This window comes from Beta vulgaris, chromosome 8 (genome assembly GCF_026745355.1).
Source record: "Beta vulgaris subsp. vulgaris cultivar EL10 chromosome 8, EL10.2, whole genome shotgun sequence".
Classification (NCBI taxonomy): Eukaryota; Viridiplantae; Streptophyta; class Magnoliopsida; order Caryophyllales; family Amaranthaceae; genus Beta; species Beta vulgaris.
Genome location: NC_079209.1, coordinates 56,892,944 through 56,908,539, shown reverse-complemented (window position 1 = coordinate 56,908,539; position 15,596 = coordinate 56,892,944). Strand labels below are relative to the sequence as shown.

The following is a 15,596-nucleotide window of genomic DNA, read 5'->3' as shown; positions in this document are numbered from 1 at the left end:
AGCAGATAAACTCAATTTTGCACTCCATCAACGTGGAAGATGAGAAGATGAGTGTGAACGTGGAGAACGCAATTAGAAATGAAAACAAAGACAATAGTATTTGGAATTTCTCACTTCTCCTTTCAATCGATATCAGTTTTCAATTTTTCTAATTAACAAAAGTACTTCTTTCGTTTTGTTTTAAATGAAATATAGGGCTTTGACACGAGTATTTCAGAGAAGTGAGAGATAGAGAGAAAGAAAGAGGAACTCATGTGATGAAGAGAGATATAAAGAGAAGTAAGTACCAAATAAATACGTACAGTAGTGTTTCATTCATTTTGGAACGGCCTCAAATGATAAGTGTTTAATTTATTTTAAAACGAAAAAAATATAATTTTTTCAAAATCTCCTCCTCTAGCTAGACTCTAATTTTTTTAAAATAAAAAAATACTATAAGCTTAATTTGAATGTACTTTATTTATCATTTAAACAAAAAGTGTAATTAATTTGTAATTTAAGTGCAATTTTAATAAAAACATCAATTTGAGCCGGCCATTTATGAGTTTGTATAGGGTCGAATTGGCACTTTCTCAACTTGATTCCTTAAACTCTCAAGTCAAGTTCAGGTTTGAATTAAGTCAACTCGAATTCAACATTGATCGAGCCAGATTCGATATCTTTGCAAACAACTATGCATTTGACTATTGATGAACCTTAACTTTATAGTAAAACCATCAAAAATCAAAGTTCCCTTGTTTCACCTAATGGAACACTTTAGTCATAAAGTCAAATTTCATTGGTAGCTAATCAAAATTTGTGGCAGTGAGTAGTGACAATAGAATATATACAGGTTAATTTGTCAATAAAGTCATATTGCATTGTCTAAGGTAATAATTGTCCATCCTCGGTCAAGTACCTTTATCTTTCGTAATTTTATTATCATCCATTACACTAGAGAATATTGATAAGTACTGAAAATTCATAAAGAACAACCATGTTCGGTTATGAAGTTTTTGTTATCATTAATATTAATACGCGACTTTTAATTTAGAACTAATTATTAGATTCGTGCGATAACTCGGTAATAAAAATTTCATTTATTTATATTGTAATTTAAAATAATAATACTAATTACAGCTTGGTCTAGTGGTTAAAATTTTAGGATTTGAACTGTCGATCACATGATCGAAACCTATACTTTACAATGCAATTTTTATTTTTTTATATTAAATGAATTAAAACTCCCTAGAGAGAACGCCACGTGGCGTTTCATTGTCTAGGAACGCCTTTCAATATATTTATATAGATCACATATAAATTCATTCAATTCGACTTGTGTGGACCTGGTTCACAGTAAAATTAGTGTGCACCAGGCTCACAAATGTGAATCGGACACACACTACTATAATACACATAAACCCACTATATAACAATCACATACACTATACAAGAGAGAAATACACTATATCACAAACAAATACACTATAAAACAAAGAAACAATAAAGTTCTTGCCAAAAAAAAAAACACTATAACACATAGAAAGACACTATACCACATACAAACACACTATGTCAAAACTGACAATATTATCCTAATCTTCCTAATCTTCTATAACACGTTGAATTGTATAATCAACTATATATAACAACTACCTGTTACTTTGGCTACTTCCGAATGTTGCTTATATATACTCGAGCACCTATACATCACAATATCACATTCTCTTCACCATTCTCCCTCATTCAGAAGCCTGGAAAAAGCACTCAACCTAGCTACTAAAATTCATCAAGTTCACGTAGTCTTTGTAGTACTTACTTTTTGCATTGATTATCTGCAACAGTCTAAAAGATGGGCAAAGATGTTGCGCATTCTCCTTCAGAGTCCTCACTCGCTGACCAAAGGCTAGCCATGGCCAAACAATACTCTCATGGTATATATAATAATATATGTCTTTTATAGGCTTTTGCCCTTTAGTTTCGTAGATTATGATATGACTAGCTATTATATTATGTGTTCCACCTATATATAAATAGTATTGCCTTCGTTTCCTTGTTTATCTTAATTAATTTCCCTTATGGAAGTCGAGGGCTTGAGGCTATATATAAAACTTTGGATTCTACATTGATACAATAAAAAAAAAATGTTGTGACGCATTGTATAGTTTCATATCAACTTTTCTTGATGGGATTAATTCAATTTAATGATATAACAAATGAAAAGATAAAAACAAAAGAAATGAAGGAAGAATGATAGAAGATGTGTAAAGAATTCAATCGCACAGGATCTCAATTTGAAAGGGTCAAAATTTAAATTTTCTAATATTTTCACGTGAAAAATGCTTATTTTTTCCTCATTGCGACAAAAAATCTACATTTTAGAATATTTGCTTATTATAATCGTATATTATTGCCTAATATGTATGTACAATCTATTAATTTTAATAATATAAGGGCCTTATTTTCATTTTTAGAACAGGACTCCTAAAATTTTCAAGACGGTCCTGATTTTCAGATACTACATGGTTAGTACTGGCTTTAACTTTGTGTATAAATTAGACCTAATATTGTTTTTAACCTTAACTTATTTAAAAAAATTGAACTTATTAGATCTTATTAATTGGACCTAATCAATTCTAAGTATATCTTATCGTCTGATCAATTGGATTTGACCAATCTCGGTCTTTTAAATAATTTAATCTATTTTTAAAGGTGAAGAGAAAACATGCACGTAATCGATTGAAGTTGTTCCAACCTTTTTGTCTCAACCTACATAGACTTCAATGAAACAAATAAAAGAGGCTAATTCATTTATGAATGTGTTATCATCCCTTCTTTAAGTGAGTTATTAACTTCCCTTTTCCTATTAAAAATAGAGGGTGTTGTTGCTGGAGCGAAGGCAGCGATTGTTGCTGGAGTTGTTACTGCCATCCCAACTGTGAGTTTTTCACCCAATAAGTTTTTCTCTCTTTTTTTTCCTAGCTCATTTATTGGACCCCAATAAATTATTGATCATTTGTGTTATTGTTTTTCTATGTTTTGGTTAAATAACCTTGTTGCAGATTGCAAGTGCTAGAATGCTACCGTGGGCAAGGGCCAATCTCAACTCTACTGCACAAGCTCTCATTATTTCAACTGGTAAATACTATTTATAAATTTAAGGATTTTTTTGTGGAGAAGGACCAATTAAAATAGGGTTTTTGCAAGGAAACATTACTTAAAATTTTTTTAGACGGAAAGATCAAATAAAATACTTCCATTGGCAACTAAACACCACATTACGATTTTTAGACCAAATTGTCAATTTTTCAGTACTGACAATTGGTTTTTCCCAAAACTTCGGTTTTTTTTGTTTTCTCCTCTTTATTTTACGAATCCCCATCTTTTTTTTCTCTCTCAAATCTTCACGTTCGTCTTCTTCCTCTCCTTATTACTCACTTCTCCATCTTCTCACTAATTAACACTCTTTCTCTCTCTTCCTCGCCCTCCCCTCACTCACTCACATTGTTCCATTTTTTCGTTTACCAACAGCAACAACAAGCCTGATTTCTGATATGGATTAATCCATTTCTGCTCTACGAACTCGGACGAGTGCACTTGATCCGAGTTCTCTAACTAATACTACTGCTACCTACTCCGAGGTTGAGGATGAGAGTTTTAGCTTCAATAAAATGAGAAAAATACAGAAAATTGGAGAAATTGGGGAATTTATGGCTTTTGAATAGTAAGAAGGGGGAATAAGACAAAACAAAAAAGAGATTTTGGAGGGAAAGAAATTGTCAGTTGACAATTTGGCCTGAAAATTATAATGTGGTGTTAAGTTGACAATAGAAGTATTTTAATTGATTATTGATCCCTTCTTCTAAAAAAATTTTAAGTGGTATTTATCCACAAAAAACCTTATTTTAATTGGTCATTTCAAAAAAAAAAAAAACCTAAATCTAACACTAATTTGTATATTTGTAATTTTTATGATTATTATTCACTAACTAATATATCGGTTTCAATCATTATATTAATTATAGTGGCAGGAGCAGCATATTTTATAGTAGCTGATAAAACAGTTCTGAAATCGGCTCGCCGTAACTCCTACTACAATCATCATTGATAAGATGCAAAATATTGGAGAGCATAAAATCGGAAGAAAAAGATCAACGTTATGTTGGAGAATAGTTGATGTGTGATGATATGACCATAACAATGTAATATGAATAAATTGCGATTATATGAAGAAGCAAGCAAGTAACTAGTTTTTGTACTATCCCTCTTACATGTAGAATAGATATAATAAAGACATGTATTTCCTTTCATAATAATAATAGGTAATTAACCCCCCATAATAATGATTATCCCTTGCAGCTGAGGTTTTTATTTGTCTTTAGATTTTCATACGTTCTAGCTCGATGCTATTAGTTAAAGGGGTCTTCGACATAAAAATTAAATTTAATTCTGGTAAGACTTGATAATATAAATTGTAATTTAGATTCGATTTGGGTTTACAATTACTAAAATTATTCTCTTTTAAAGTTTTTTGATGGATAAATACTTTGTAATTCCATCTCCGACTTAAAAGAAATAAAGGAAGTAAGTAAGAATCACATAAGCTACAACATCGAATTGGGGCATTGAGCTACTATTAGTAATACTACTCAGTCAGATAAATAATGGAAACCAACACTAAATTTGTAAATATGTTTATAAAACCATCATTAATATAAACGTCTAGGTTAATGACCACTGAGCTACGTCGGCAAATTCCACCCCTCTCATTCGAGGATCCAAATCAAACCTATTCTCAACATGATGCACAACTTGACCTAACTCCGTTAACCTAGTGTTGTGTCGATCGAATTTTCTAATTTACCAATCCGTATTAACATACTCATCTTAACCTAACCTTATTAAGCTGAGTTTTTTTATGCTACATTTGACAATATAATTCACCCGAACCACTTGGTTCCCAATTGGCCCAACCAATCTTACGACAACATAGCCTGACCTCTAAAGTCGGCCTTTACAACATAGCCTGACCTACATAATGGCTACTTCTACTCCTCTCCAACACCCATAAAGATATGGACCTAGCTTCGTAGATTAAATTATTAAATAGTACACTCTAGATTCATGGTTAATAAATACTCCCTCCGTTTTTTATTAGTTTACCCATTTATTCAGGACACATTTGTCGAGTCAGTAATTTGAACCTTAATATCTCTAATTATCGATAAGCAAAAGTTACAAAAAGCTAATATTTGGATAATACACATTGAGATGAATCTAACTAGATTTCACATGACTATATTTTTCGTTAATTACAAATCACAAGAGATAGTTAAAGTCAATGATGTAAATAGTGTCAAAAGTCAGAACGGGTAAATTAATAAAAATCAGTGGGAGTACATTGAACTTTTCGGGATAGCCAGTGGCGGGCCCAGACTGGTACATGGAGGTGCAATGTACCCACAATTAATTAAAAGAAAAAGTCACATGAAATTGTGGACGCTTAGGAAACAGAGGAAAGTCCTCTTCACACTCTTCTCTCTCAATTCTCAAACACCACACGAAAACCACAACGACACCAGACTTATTTTGTAAAAACTACAACAAAAACTATCTTAACTTATTAGTCTCTATTAGTTAAGATAAGCAATATAAGTTGAATAAATATAGTTTTTGTTATATTCATAACTTATTTTGCTTATCTTAACTTATTAGTCTCTATTAGTGGCTATCTTATTTTGTAAGAATGTCGGATTTTATTTTTTTGTTGAACTGAACTTATTTTAACTTTTTAGATTTTATCTAAATTCATTGAAACTTATTAATTCTTTTTCTAATTAGGACTGAAAATAAGGTGAACAGAAGAAACCGATAAGAAGACTAAAAAGTAGATACTTGAGATGAAAAACGATACTATGAAGATAAACTTAGGGCCTGTTCTCTTCGGCATAAAACAGCTGAACTGAACTTATTGGAGCTGAACTGAACTGAACTGAACTTATCAGAGCTGAACTGAACAGAACTGAAATAAACTGAATGTAATAAATATATAAATAATATTTTAAACAAGAACAATATGAATATTAAATAATAATTATAAAGATAAGTAATAATAATGAATAATAATAATAATAATAATAATAATAATAATAGTATTTTGGATATTTTTAAATGATAGTTATAAATAAATAATATTAATAATCATAAATTAATAATAATAATAATAATTAATGATAATAATGATAATTAATAATCCAATCAAAAAAAATAAACCAATCAAAAAAAATAATAATTATTATTTTATATTATTTGTATTAATATATTAATACTTGATGATGATATATAATAACAATAATATCTAAGAAGTAAATTAATATTACTATTTTAATAATTAGATTTAATAATATAAAAATATTTAGTAATAAAAATAATGATTGGGTTGGACCGCAAAAATTACATCATAAACCGTCTTGACGCAATTTGATTGGTTTATGGGCTAAAAAAAGTAGGTTTATTTGTGCTTTGACGTAAATTATGTTCCTCCTAATAATAATAGTATTAATAATGATTAAAGCTATAATAAACAAAATAATATATAGAAACAACAACAATAATAATAATAATAATAATAATAATAATAATACTTAATAGTAATGATATATATTTGAATAATAATAATAATAATAATAATAATAATGATGATAATAATAATAATAATAATAATAATAATAAGAGTAATTAGTAAAATAAATTATACCAACATAATAATAATATTTAACAAAATAATTATAAAAGAATGGAGCTGAACTGAACTGAACTGAACTGAAAATAAGCTAGAGAAAACAGGCCCTTAGACCATATTCTTTTGAACTGAATTAAGCCGAAATAATAGACTAAAATAAAATTGTAAGAGAAGAATAGAGGTTGTATCCGAAACAACAAGGCTCTAGAGAAGGCAGAAGTCTAGTAATATGGCGAATATGGGATAACCGAATAATGGGACCTTTGATTTGAGACGCGTGTTACTAGTTGCAGGAGCAAGAAAGATGGGTGTGCATGAGATGCAGATCCCATCAAATACCCACCCATGGTTTTGCCTTAATAATTTTGTTCCACAACTAAAAATATCCCACTCTACTCAATTCAGTCTGAATTCTGAGCAGAATCTAAATCACTATTGCTAAGGCTAGTGTCCAAAATAATTGCATAGAGTTTTGCGTCCAAATATGGATAAAATTCACCTGATCTACAACTATAAGGAAACTTTTTATACATAAATTACTCCTTTCTACAACATGTTAAAATGACAAAAGATATCTTAAAGGATACTTCCTCCCTCTTTAAAACCTAGATTTTTTTTTGAATAGTAAAATTAATTCATTAATAAAAAGTCATACGACATCTACATAAGCAATCGAATCAAACAAATACATAAGTTGAATCAAACAAAAATTTCCTTCATAAAAACTACGATCGTCAAACAAATCTTGCAATGTGGAACATCTCCCGCTTATATCGCTGGAAAATACAGCCTTGTTGGAGAGACAATCTAACGATCCCTTGTAGTCGTGAGGATGATTTACATCGGATTCATCTGACCGTATTCGAAAAATTGATAACCTTTGTGATCCCACATAATTCTTCACCAACAAAATAATTTCACGGCAATCCATTAGATCTAGTATACCGGATTGTAACCTGTAGAAATTCCCCCTCTAAAAGAGGAGAAAAACCCTGTCTTTCGAAAGAGGTCGAAAAACCTTGTCTTTCGAAGGAGATCGAAAAACCTTTTCTTACGAAGGAGATCGAAAACCCTTTCTTTCGAGGGAGAAATCGTTATTGAAAACCTAAAAACAAATAAAAAAACAAAGGTGGGGGCTTTCCAACGATAAAAACCGATGGAAGCCCCTTTAAAAATCAACAATGGAGGCTAGGGTTTTTTTAAGTAGAGAGGAGAGAGGGGAGAGAGAAGAGAGATTTACCACTAAAATACTTAGTAGAACTATAACTCTTTAAAACCTAGATTATTCGAATCTTAGATACATAATACTCTCTTCGTCTCAAAGTATTCATGGTAATTTATGCAAGTAGAATCTAAGAGAGATATTAAAGATTTTTTGTTTGTTCAAATAAATGTTGTATGGGAAAAGATGATTTTAGGAGAGAGAATGGAGAATAATAATTAGTAAAAGAACATTAATTGTAACATTTTGGTTGAATAAACAAAGGAAAAAACAAAATTCAAGGAGCAAATAAATGATGGGACACGATTTTTCTAGACACATTACGAAAAATGTGGAACTAAATATGAAAATGGGAACTATATTTTGGGACACCCAAAATGGAAATGTGAACTATATTTGGGACGGAGGGAGTAATATAAATTACTTATATGGATTTGGTCCAAACTAAATATGATGTGGATCGAACTTAGCATTAATATATGTCATTTAAGTGTGTCTCGATAAATTTTCATTTCTAATAAGACTTTCTTGTTTTTTGTGTTATCAATCCATATACTACTATATCGATATTAGTTGTCTAACCATTCTCTTGAAAGAACTCTTTAAGTCATTAACCCTAGCGCTATTTGCCGCCCGTATTTACTAAAAATCGCCCGCAATTTTCTCTTTAAATCTCCTCATACTCTTCCCCTTTCACTCCACTCTTGCTCTCTCACCTCTCATCCACTCTCGCTCACTCACTCCAACTTTGTCACCTATTTCTCACTTGCCCGACCACCACCCGAACACCACCACCTACGGTAAGTGTTTAACTACTATACTATTTATATACCTCTTTTACAGGTAAACATACAAATACTCGATCGTATATATAGAAAAACCATTGATAGTAGCGAAACGGGTTTTCAAATGACTCCATAATTGATGAGCTTCGCGAAATTTAGTTAACGTACCTTTAACTTCACTATCAATAGTGTTGAGTAACCAAGAAACAATCATGGCGTTGACCGTGACCCAGTCAGCGTCGGTAAAGGAGAAACCGGCCCACGCAGCGAGCCGTCGACAAAGCAAAATTTCCGGCGAGCTTCAAGGGCGAGTTGCACATCACACGCCCAGTCGTCATAGTTGTCAGATTTTAGACGAGTCGGAGTGATGAAATCTCCGGGACGATCGCCTGTTCCGAGGAAAAAGGGATTGGTAATGTCAATCCGGGAAACAGAGGTGTCCGGCGACTTTTCGGGAGTACCGCCGGCCATGAGAGACGATGAGAAAAAAAAAATTCAGAGGAAAAGATTAGGGCTCCGATACCATGTCAAGGAGTGTTTAGGGTTTTAATGTGTGATTTGTATTGATGTAAAGTTTCCAATATATAGTACATCCAAGGAGGAAACTAAATAACCATACACCCTATACATAAGGAAAGAGATATTAACAAATATTAACAAATCCCTATACAATCTCGCCTAACAGATACTATATAAGATATGATAGAATGCCGACCTCCATTTCTAATTAACTAAATAAGTATAATAATATTTTGATTTTTATGCTTGTCAACGTACAATTTTGACCATTAATATCTCTAATTACGTATTTGTAAAAGATATACTTCAGATATCATACACATGAAATCAAATTCTTATACGTGACAATGGATTAAAAATGAAGAAAGTAAGATCGAAACAATAAAATGTTGAAATGAAATCAAAAAATAAAAACATCTTCGTTGATATTCTAACTTCTAAGCACACGCCAGGTGGCTGACTAACAGAGTAACATTCTGCTAATTAACCCAATCTAGCTTCTTTTTTTGTTGAACAATCAAGGTATCCACCGTTGATAATAATGACTAATTCTCTCGCTTCGGGTGCTCCACTTAAAGGTAAAAGGCTTGACCAATTGATTAAGTTACAAAGTGAGCAACCCAATCTAACTTTAAGACCACTTTTTATTATAATTATTACTCGTATAAGTTCTACTCTAGATGCATGTATCTTTTGGTTAACTCACTTGTACGTACAAAGATATGGAAAAGTTATTAAAGTACACGATAGGAAAGATAACAGATTGATTAGTTTAACAAACAATAAAATAACATGACAGATCTTCTATTTTGCATAACAATAAGGGGTAATACAATAAAATAAAAGGCATTATGGGGACAAAAGGACATGAAAATCAACCGACTATAACAGAAACCTAAGTCAAGTAAGAAAACAATGGACTCAAAAACCTTAGATTTCTGATAAAACCATCAAACTCACCTGAGTTGTTGTACCACTTATTACTGTTAAAACACTCAGTTTTGTCTATAAATATCAAACACTTTGTTTACCATTTCATTCTCTCATCCAAAATCTTCAAACATCTTTTATCAAACCAAAAAAAAGCCTCAAACTTTACTATCAAACAAATTATATAAATTAATTAGAAGGTTCAAAGAATTAAATTTCACCTTATCCTATAAATTTTGCTAAATCTATTTCCTAAAATGGCAAAAAATATTGCAGAATCCCCACTTGAGAGATCTAACTTGGTTGCACTTGATCAAAGGCTAGCCATAGCAAAACAATGTTCTCATGGTACATAATTTATCTTTCTCTTTCTTAATTCTTAAATTTGACAATCTAAAAAACAACATCAATTTGTAAATGTTATAGTTTATATATATTTTCAAAAATATGATGTTTATATTTAAAAAATTGCATTCCTAACTAACCAAAGATGTTTTGCCTAATGGTTAAGATTGAGGTGCTGTGAACGATCGTTCATAGATTTGAATCCCCCTCCCCTTCTTTGTACTTTGTACTGCCTTCGTGGCTCATATGGATATAAAAATAAATTGTATTCCTAACTCATTTCTTGCTATGTTGTCTCTTAAAAGTTAGTACTTATATTAGTAACTCTTACATTCAACAATTTATTATGAGTAAAACTTTATTTGGATTATGATTTCTGCATTTAATATGTTGGTTTTTATGCATAAGATATGAGCATATATACTGCCTAATGTGGTTTAAATGAAGTTTCTGACTTTTTGATGATAAAACTTAAAACAGATGGTGTTCTAGCTGGAGCTAAGGCTGCTGTTGTTGCTGGATTTGCTACAGCCATTCCAACTGTAAGTTTATAGCCTGATCATTTATTTTCTTCTATCTGATACATGAAATGCTTGAATCACAATTGAAAAAAGAATGATTTTTTTTTTTTCTCTAGTGGCTCTACTTCTACTTTAACCTATATCCCACTTATTAATCTAATGAAGTTTTATTTGTCACTTCCCAAAGAAAAATAAATACAAAAAAGGAAGGTTTAATTTTGTCATCTCAAGGTGTTTTTTTTTTTCTTACATTGGTCTAAAAAGTTATTTAATATTCTACCAAATGTGTCATGCATGCAATCGAGTACTTTTATCAGTTTCAGTACCTTATCAGTTTTAGAGCGAGCTTTTCGAATTTGGGTGTCTTAATAATGTTACCGAGCTAAAATATCTGTGTTGTTTGACTTACAACACCTCTTATATGCAAAGAAATGCATGGATGACATTTGTATGTTAATCTTGACCTGCAGATAGCAAGTGCAAGAATGCTTCCTTGGGCTAGGGCCAATCTCAACCACACTGCTCAAGCACTCATAATTTCAACTGGTAATATAATGAATCACATGATTTTAAATTACTATATAGTCATTCATTCATCATTATGTGTTGTTTTCTGTAAAGATTTACTAACATTTTTAGTGTTGATTGCACATGATTAGTTGCTGGAGCAGCATACTTCATAGTAGCTGATAAAACTGTGCTGAAATCAGCCCGACAAAACTCCTTCAATCAGAAAGAGATGCACAACATTGGAGCATGAATTTGACAATGAGGAAGGCTGGATGCTCTGCCATTGATGGTTAACGACGACGACGACGACAACGATGATGACGATAACGTAGAAAGATTTGATCTTAATGTTAAATTATGATTACATGTAAAAATCAAATCTTGTATGAGCTACCCATATATGTTATATATATGCATGAATAATAATGTTTTCTGTTTTTTCCCTTAACACAATGTTATCTCCTAGCATTTGCTAATCAACTGGGTATGTTTTTACTGGCTCGAGTTGGGTCGAATGTGCTTGGTCAAATCGTGTCGGATCGGAAGTGGGTTGTTTCGAGGTCACTTAGGTTGGATTTAGTCTGACCAACGTATACTCGGATACGGGTTAGGCATGGGTCGCAACTCGCAAAGGGTTTGACTTATTTCAGAACGTATAAAGTATGAATATTAATAATGCAGTAACTAAACTGAAATGGAACAAGATTTGAATCCATGACATCTTGTTATTAGATAAAGCAAAGTTACTATCTCAACCAACTTTTAATCATGTTATAAATTTTCACATTATAATATTTGTACCTTTCAAATGTTGAGTTTTCTTTATTATATTTTAATACGAATGGAAAAAAATACATATCAAGTTCGGAAAAAATACCATCCGAGACAACCCCTAGACCCAGATACTAGTTTAAAAATTATAAAGACTGGATATAAATAATGTTTCAAAAACCTTCTCATTGGCCTGTGGACCTTCTTTGACTTCAAGCAGTCTTCTACGTTTGGTGCTGTTTTGCGAATCAATTTCAGGTAAAGAAAGAAGGTGATGGGATATAATAAAGGTAAACATAACTATTGTAAAAACTTCTTATTGTAAATTATAACATTTTATGATTGCTACGATAAAATGATAAGAAATTGTGGATAAACAGGAAAAGTAGTAGTAAATTATAAGGGTTTAATACAGGATGGTGCGTGATAATAAAGACCTACACTAGATGTATCCGTTGTATCGTCACGGTTTGACCGAGGAGAGACGGTAGATGAGCATGAGTTGATCGAGCTCGTTTGCATAGTATTTATTGAACGTTCTAAGACAAATCATCAACGTGATTGCAAATGTATTATTTCAAAACGTCAATTATGCATTATTTACTTTTGTTTCGTAACAATTCATAACTGTAGCATTTGTTAATGAAAATTTGACATAATCATAGTAATCACGATGATGTATTCACCATCGGTCCATACATGAGCATTGACCTTCTTTGAAATGATGGAAACGATTGCGATCTCTTGCAATTATCTCCCTGTTGAAGATCTTGGATATGAGTTTTGTTGCTGAATGGCAATTTCCACATACCCTTAAATTCTTAACAATCCTAATTGTTGTTCCGGGTTTTGTACTAATCAATCCATAAGCAATTGCTAATCTCTCACTATGATGACTTAATGCTCCTTCTTTCAAGTCCTCATCCATGTCGTAAAGCACCTCAGATGTATCAGGGACATGCCCATGTAAGGTCAAGAGCCTATCAACCTCATCAGACATCTCATATATTGCTTTGCTCTGTGGGTGCAGCTTATCGCCTACAAGAAACTCATGAACGATGCTATTTATCTCGATAGAGGTACAACCTGGGACTTTCTTCATTCCTAGGTCGTTTAATCTCGTTCTAACTCTAGCTACATCATCCCATCTATTAGCACCGGCATAAATGTTTGACAGAAGCACATACGGCCCTGGATTGCTAGGTTCCAGCTTGAAAAGATGGTTGGCGAACTTTTCAGCCATTTCAACCTTTTTGTGGAGCTTACAAGCTGCAAGGAGAGAACCCCATATCGCACCATCTGGCTCCATTGGCATAGTACTCATTAAGGCCTCTGCTTCATCGAACAATCCTGCTCGACCAAGTAGATCGATCATGCAACCATAATGATGTACTTTCGGTGAAATCTTATAGTCTTGGATCATTGCGTTAAAATAACTCTGACCAAGATCTACCAAACCAGCTTGAGTACAAGCCGACAGGATACCCACAAATGTGATGTCATCTGGTCTGAATCCTTCGTGCACCATCCTTGAGAAAAGATCGAGGGAATGGGTTGCATCACCATGCATGGCTAGCCCACATATTAATGCATTCCAAGAAGCTGGGCTTCTAGTTTTCATGCTATCGAAAACCTGTTTGGCGGCCTCTACATCACCACATTTCGCATACATGTTAATTAGGCTTGTCAAAAGAGCAGTGTTAGTTAAACTGTTGAAACTTCTGTTTATATATGCATGAATCCATTTGCCATAATCAAGAGCACCTAGTTGAGCACAAGCTGGAAGGACATTCAAGAAAGTCACATCATTTGGCACAACACGAAGTTCTAGCATTTCTCGAAATAAACACAAAGCTTCTTTGTAGAAGCTCCCATGTGTGTACCCACCAATCATCACATTCCATGAGATTAAGTCCTTCTGAGGTAATCCCTCAAATAAACTACGCGCAGTCACGAGATCATCACACTTTGCATACATGTCAATCAGCGCATTAACAAGTCGAAGTTTTGCTCCAAAACCATTCTCTTCAATCCAATCCCTAACCCACTTCCCTAACTCAAGATTACCTGATTGAGCACAAGCAGAGAGAACACTAAGCATCGTACTCTCGTTAGGCATAACCCGTTCCCTCAACATTTCCTCGAAAAATGATACAGACTGATCAAATTGACTCCTCTGCAAATACCCTGCAATCATTGCATTCCATGATACAACATCCTTAACAGGAATTTCACCAAACAGCTTACGTGCATCCTCCAAATAACCCCTTGATGCATACCCAGTAATAAGCGTCGTATACGAAACAGGATCTCTATGAGGACTTTTATCAAACACTTGGCGTGCACAATCTAACTTCCCATTTTGGGCATACATATTGATCAAAGATGTATGCACAAAAGCATCCGAATCGAGCCCGAGCTTCAAAACATGCCCATGAATCTGTTTCCCTTCATGGGTACTCCCTGATTTCGCACAACACTTCAAAATCGAAGGAAAAGTGTAAGAATTCGGCACAACTTCCGAAGAAATCATACCAACATACAATTCCAAAGCATTGATTAGAGAAGAACTCAAACATTGCCCTCGAATCACAGTGTTCCAAACAAGAGTATTCGGTTCTTCAATCGTATCGAATATCGAAACCGCATACGAGAGATCTCCAGAGGAATCAATGGCGCAAAATTCAATGAGCTTGCTTAAAGCAAATTGGGTATTATGTAGACCAGTTTTAATAATTTGGGAATGAATTTGTTTTAGGGTTTCAATGTTCTTGCATTTGGAGAGGAGAGAGAGTGATGGTTGAGATTGAAGAAGATGGTAAGGTGGGTCTGAATTTGGGAGAAAATGGAGAGGATAAACAACAGGTGAAGTTGATAAAAACATCGCCATTATTACAAGAAAAATAAAATTTGAAGGTTTTATCTTATAGTATTATTTGAAGTATAGTTATTTACATTACCCGCCAAAAATAACGGTCCAACCTTACTAACGGTAATTTTACCACTTGGTAGTTGGTGCTTTTTAAAGTTGAAGACCACACCACCCTCTTCCAAGTTAACAAACCATATAAAATTGCTCATCCTACAATTTGGTAAATATTATCTCCGTTAGACCGTATCAAGGATATCTTGGCGTAATAGTTAAGATTGAGGTGTTGTGAGCAAATAACGATAAATCACACGTTTAAGTATAACAATTAAAAAGAAATGAAGTAAGTATACCTAAATACTATTAATAAGAATAGACTCGACACAACGTGCTTATATGAATC

At 32.8% G+C, this 15,596-nt stretch overlaps 2 protein-coding genes across 2 annotated transcripts; one reads left to right on the top strand and one right to left on the bottom strand.

Annotated features, from left to right (window-relative positions):
- Nucleotides 1–1,660: 1,660 nt before the first annotated feature.
- On the top strand, nt 1,661–12,006 carry LOC104902086 (early nodulin-93). Its single transcript, XM_048634437.2, has 6 exons — nt 1,661–1,913; nt 2,856–2,917; nt 3,042–3,117; nt 11,003–11,064; nt 11,514–11,589; nt 11,703–12,006. The coding sequence occupies exons 1-6, from the start codon at nt 1,832–1,834 to the stop codon at nt 11,801–11,803; spliced, it is 459 nt and encodes a 152-aa protein (XP_048490394.1). The 5' UTR covers nt 1,661–1,831; the 3' UTR covers nt 11,804–12,006.
- An 892-nt stretch (nt 12,007–12,898) lies between these two features.
- Nucleotides 12,899–15,332, bottom strand: LOC104902083 (pentatricopeptide repeat-containing protein At1g08070, chloroplastic). Its single transcript, XM_010689749.4, has one exon. The coding sequence runs from the start codon at nt 15,212–15,214 to the stop codon at nt 13,007–13,009; it is 2,208 nt and encodes a 735-aa protein (XP_010688051.2). The 5' UTR covers nt 15,215–15,332; the 3' UTR covers nt 12,899–13,006.
- Nucleotides 15,333–15,596: the final 264 nt, after the last annotated feature.

Bases quoted from the DNA above. Each gene is read 5' to 3' on its own strand.
- LOC104902086 (XM_048634437.2), top strand. From the start codon at position 1,832: ATGGGCAAAGATGTTGCGCATTCTCCTTCAGAGTCCTCACTCGCTGAC. The intron at 11,065-11,513 runs GTAAGTTTATAG...CTTGACCTGCAG, and splicing joins TTGCTACAGCCATTCCAACT to ATAGCAAGTGCAAGAATGCT. The intron at 11,590-11,702 runs GTAATATAATGA...GCACATGATTAG, and splicing joins AGCACTCATAATTTCAACTG to TTGCTGGAGCAGCATACTTC.
- LOC104902083 (XM_010689749.4), bottom strand. From the start codon at position 15,214: ATGGCGATGTTTTTATCAACTTCACCTGTTGTTTATCCTCTCCATTTT.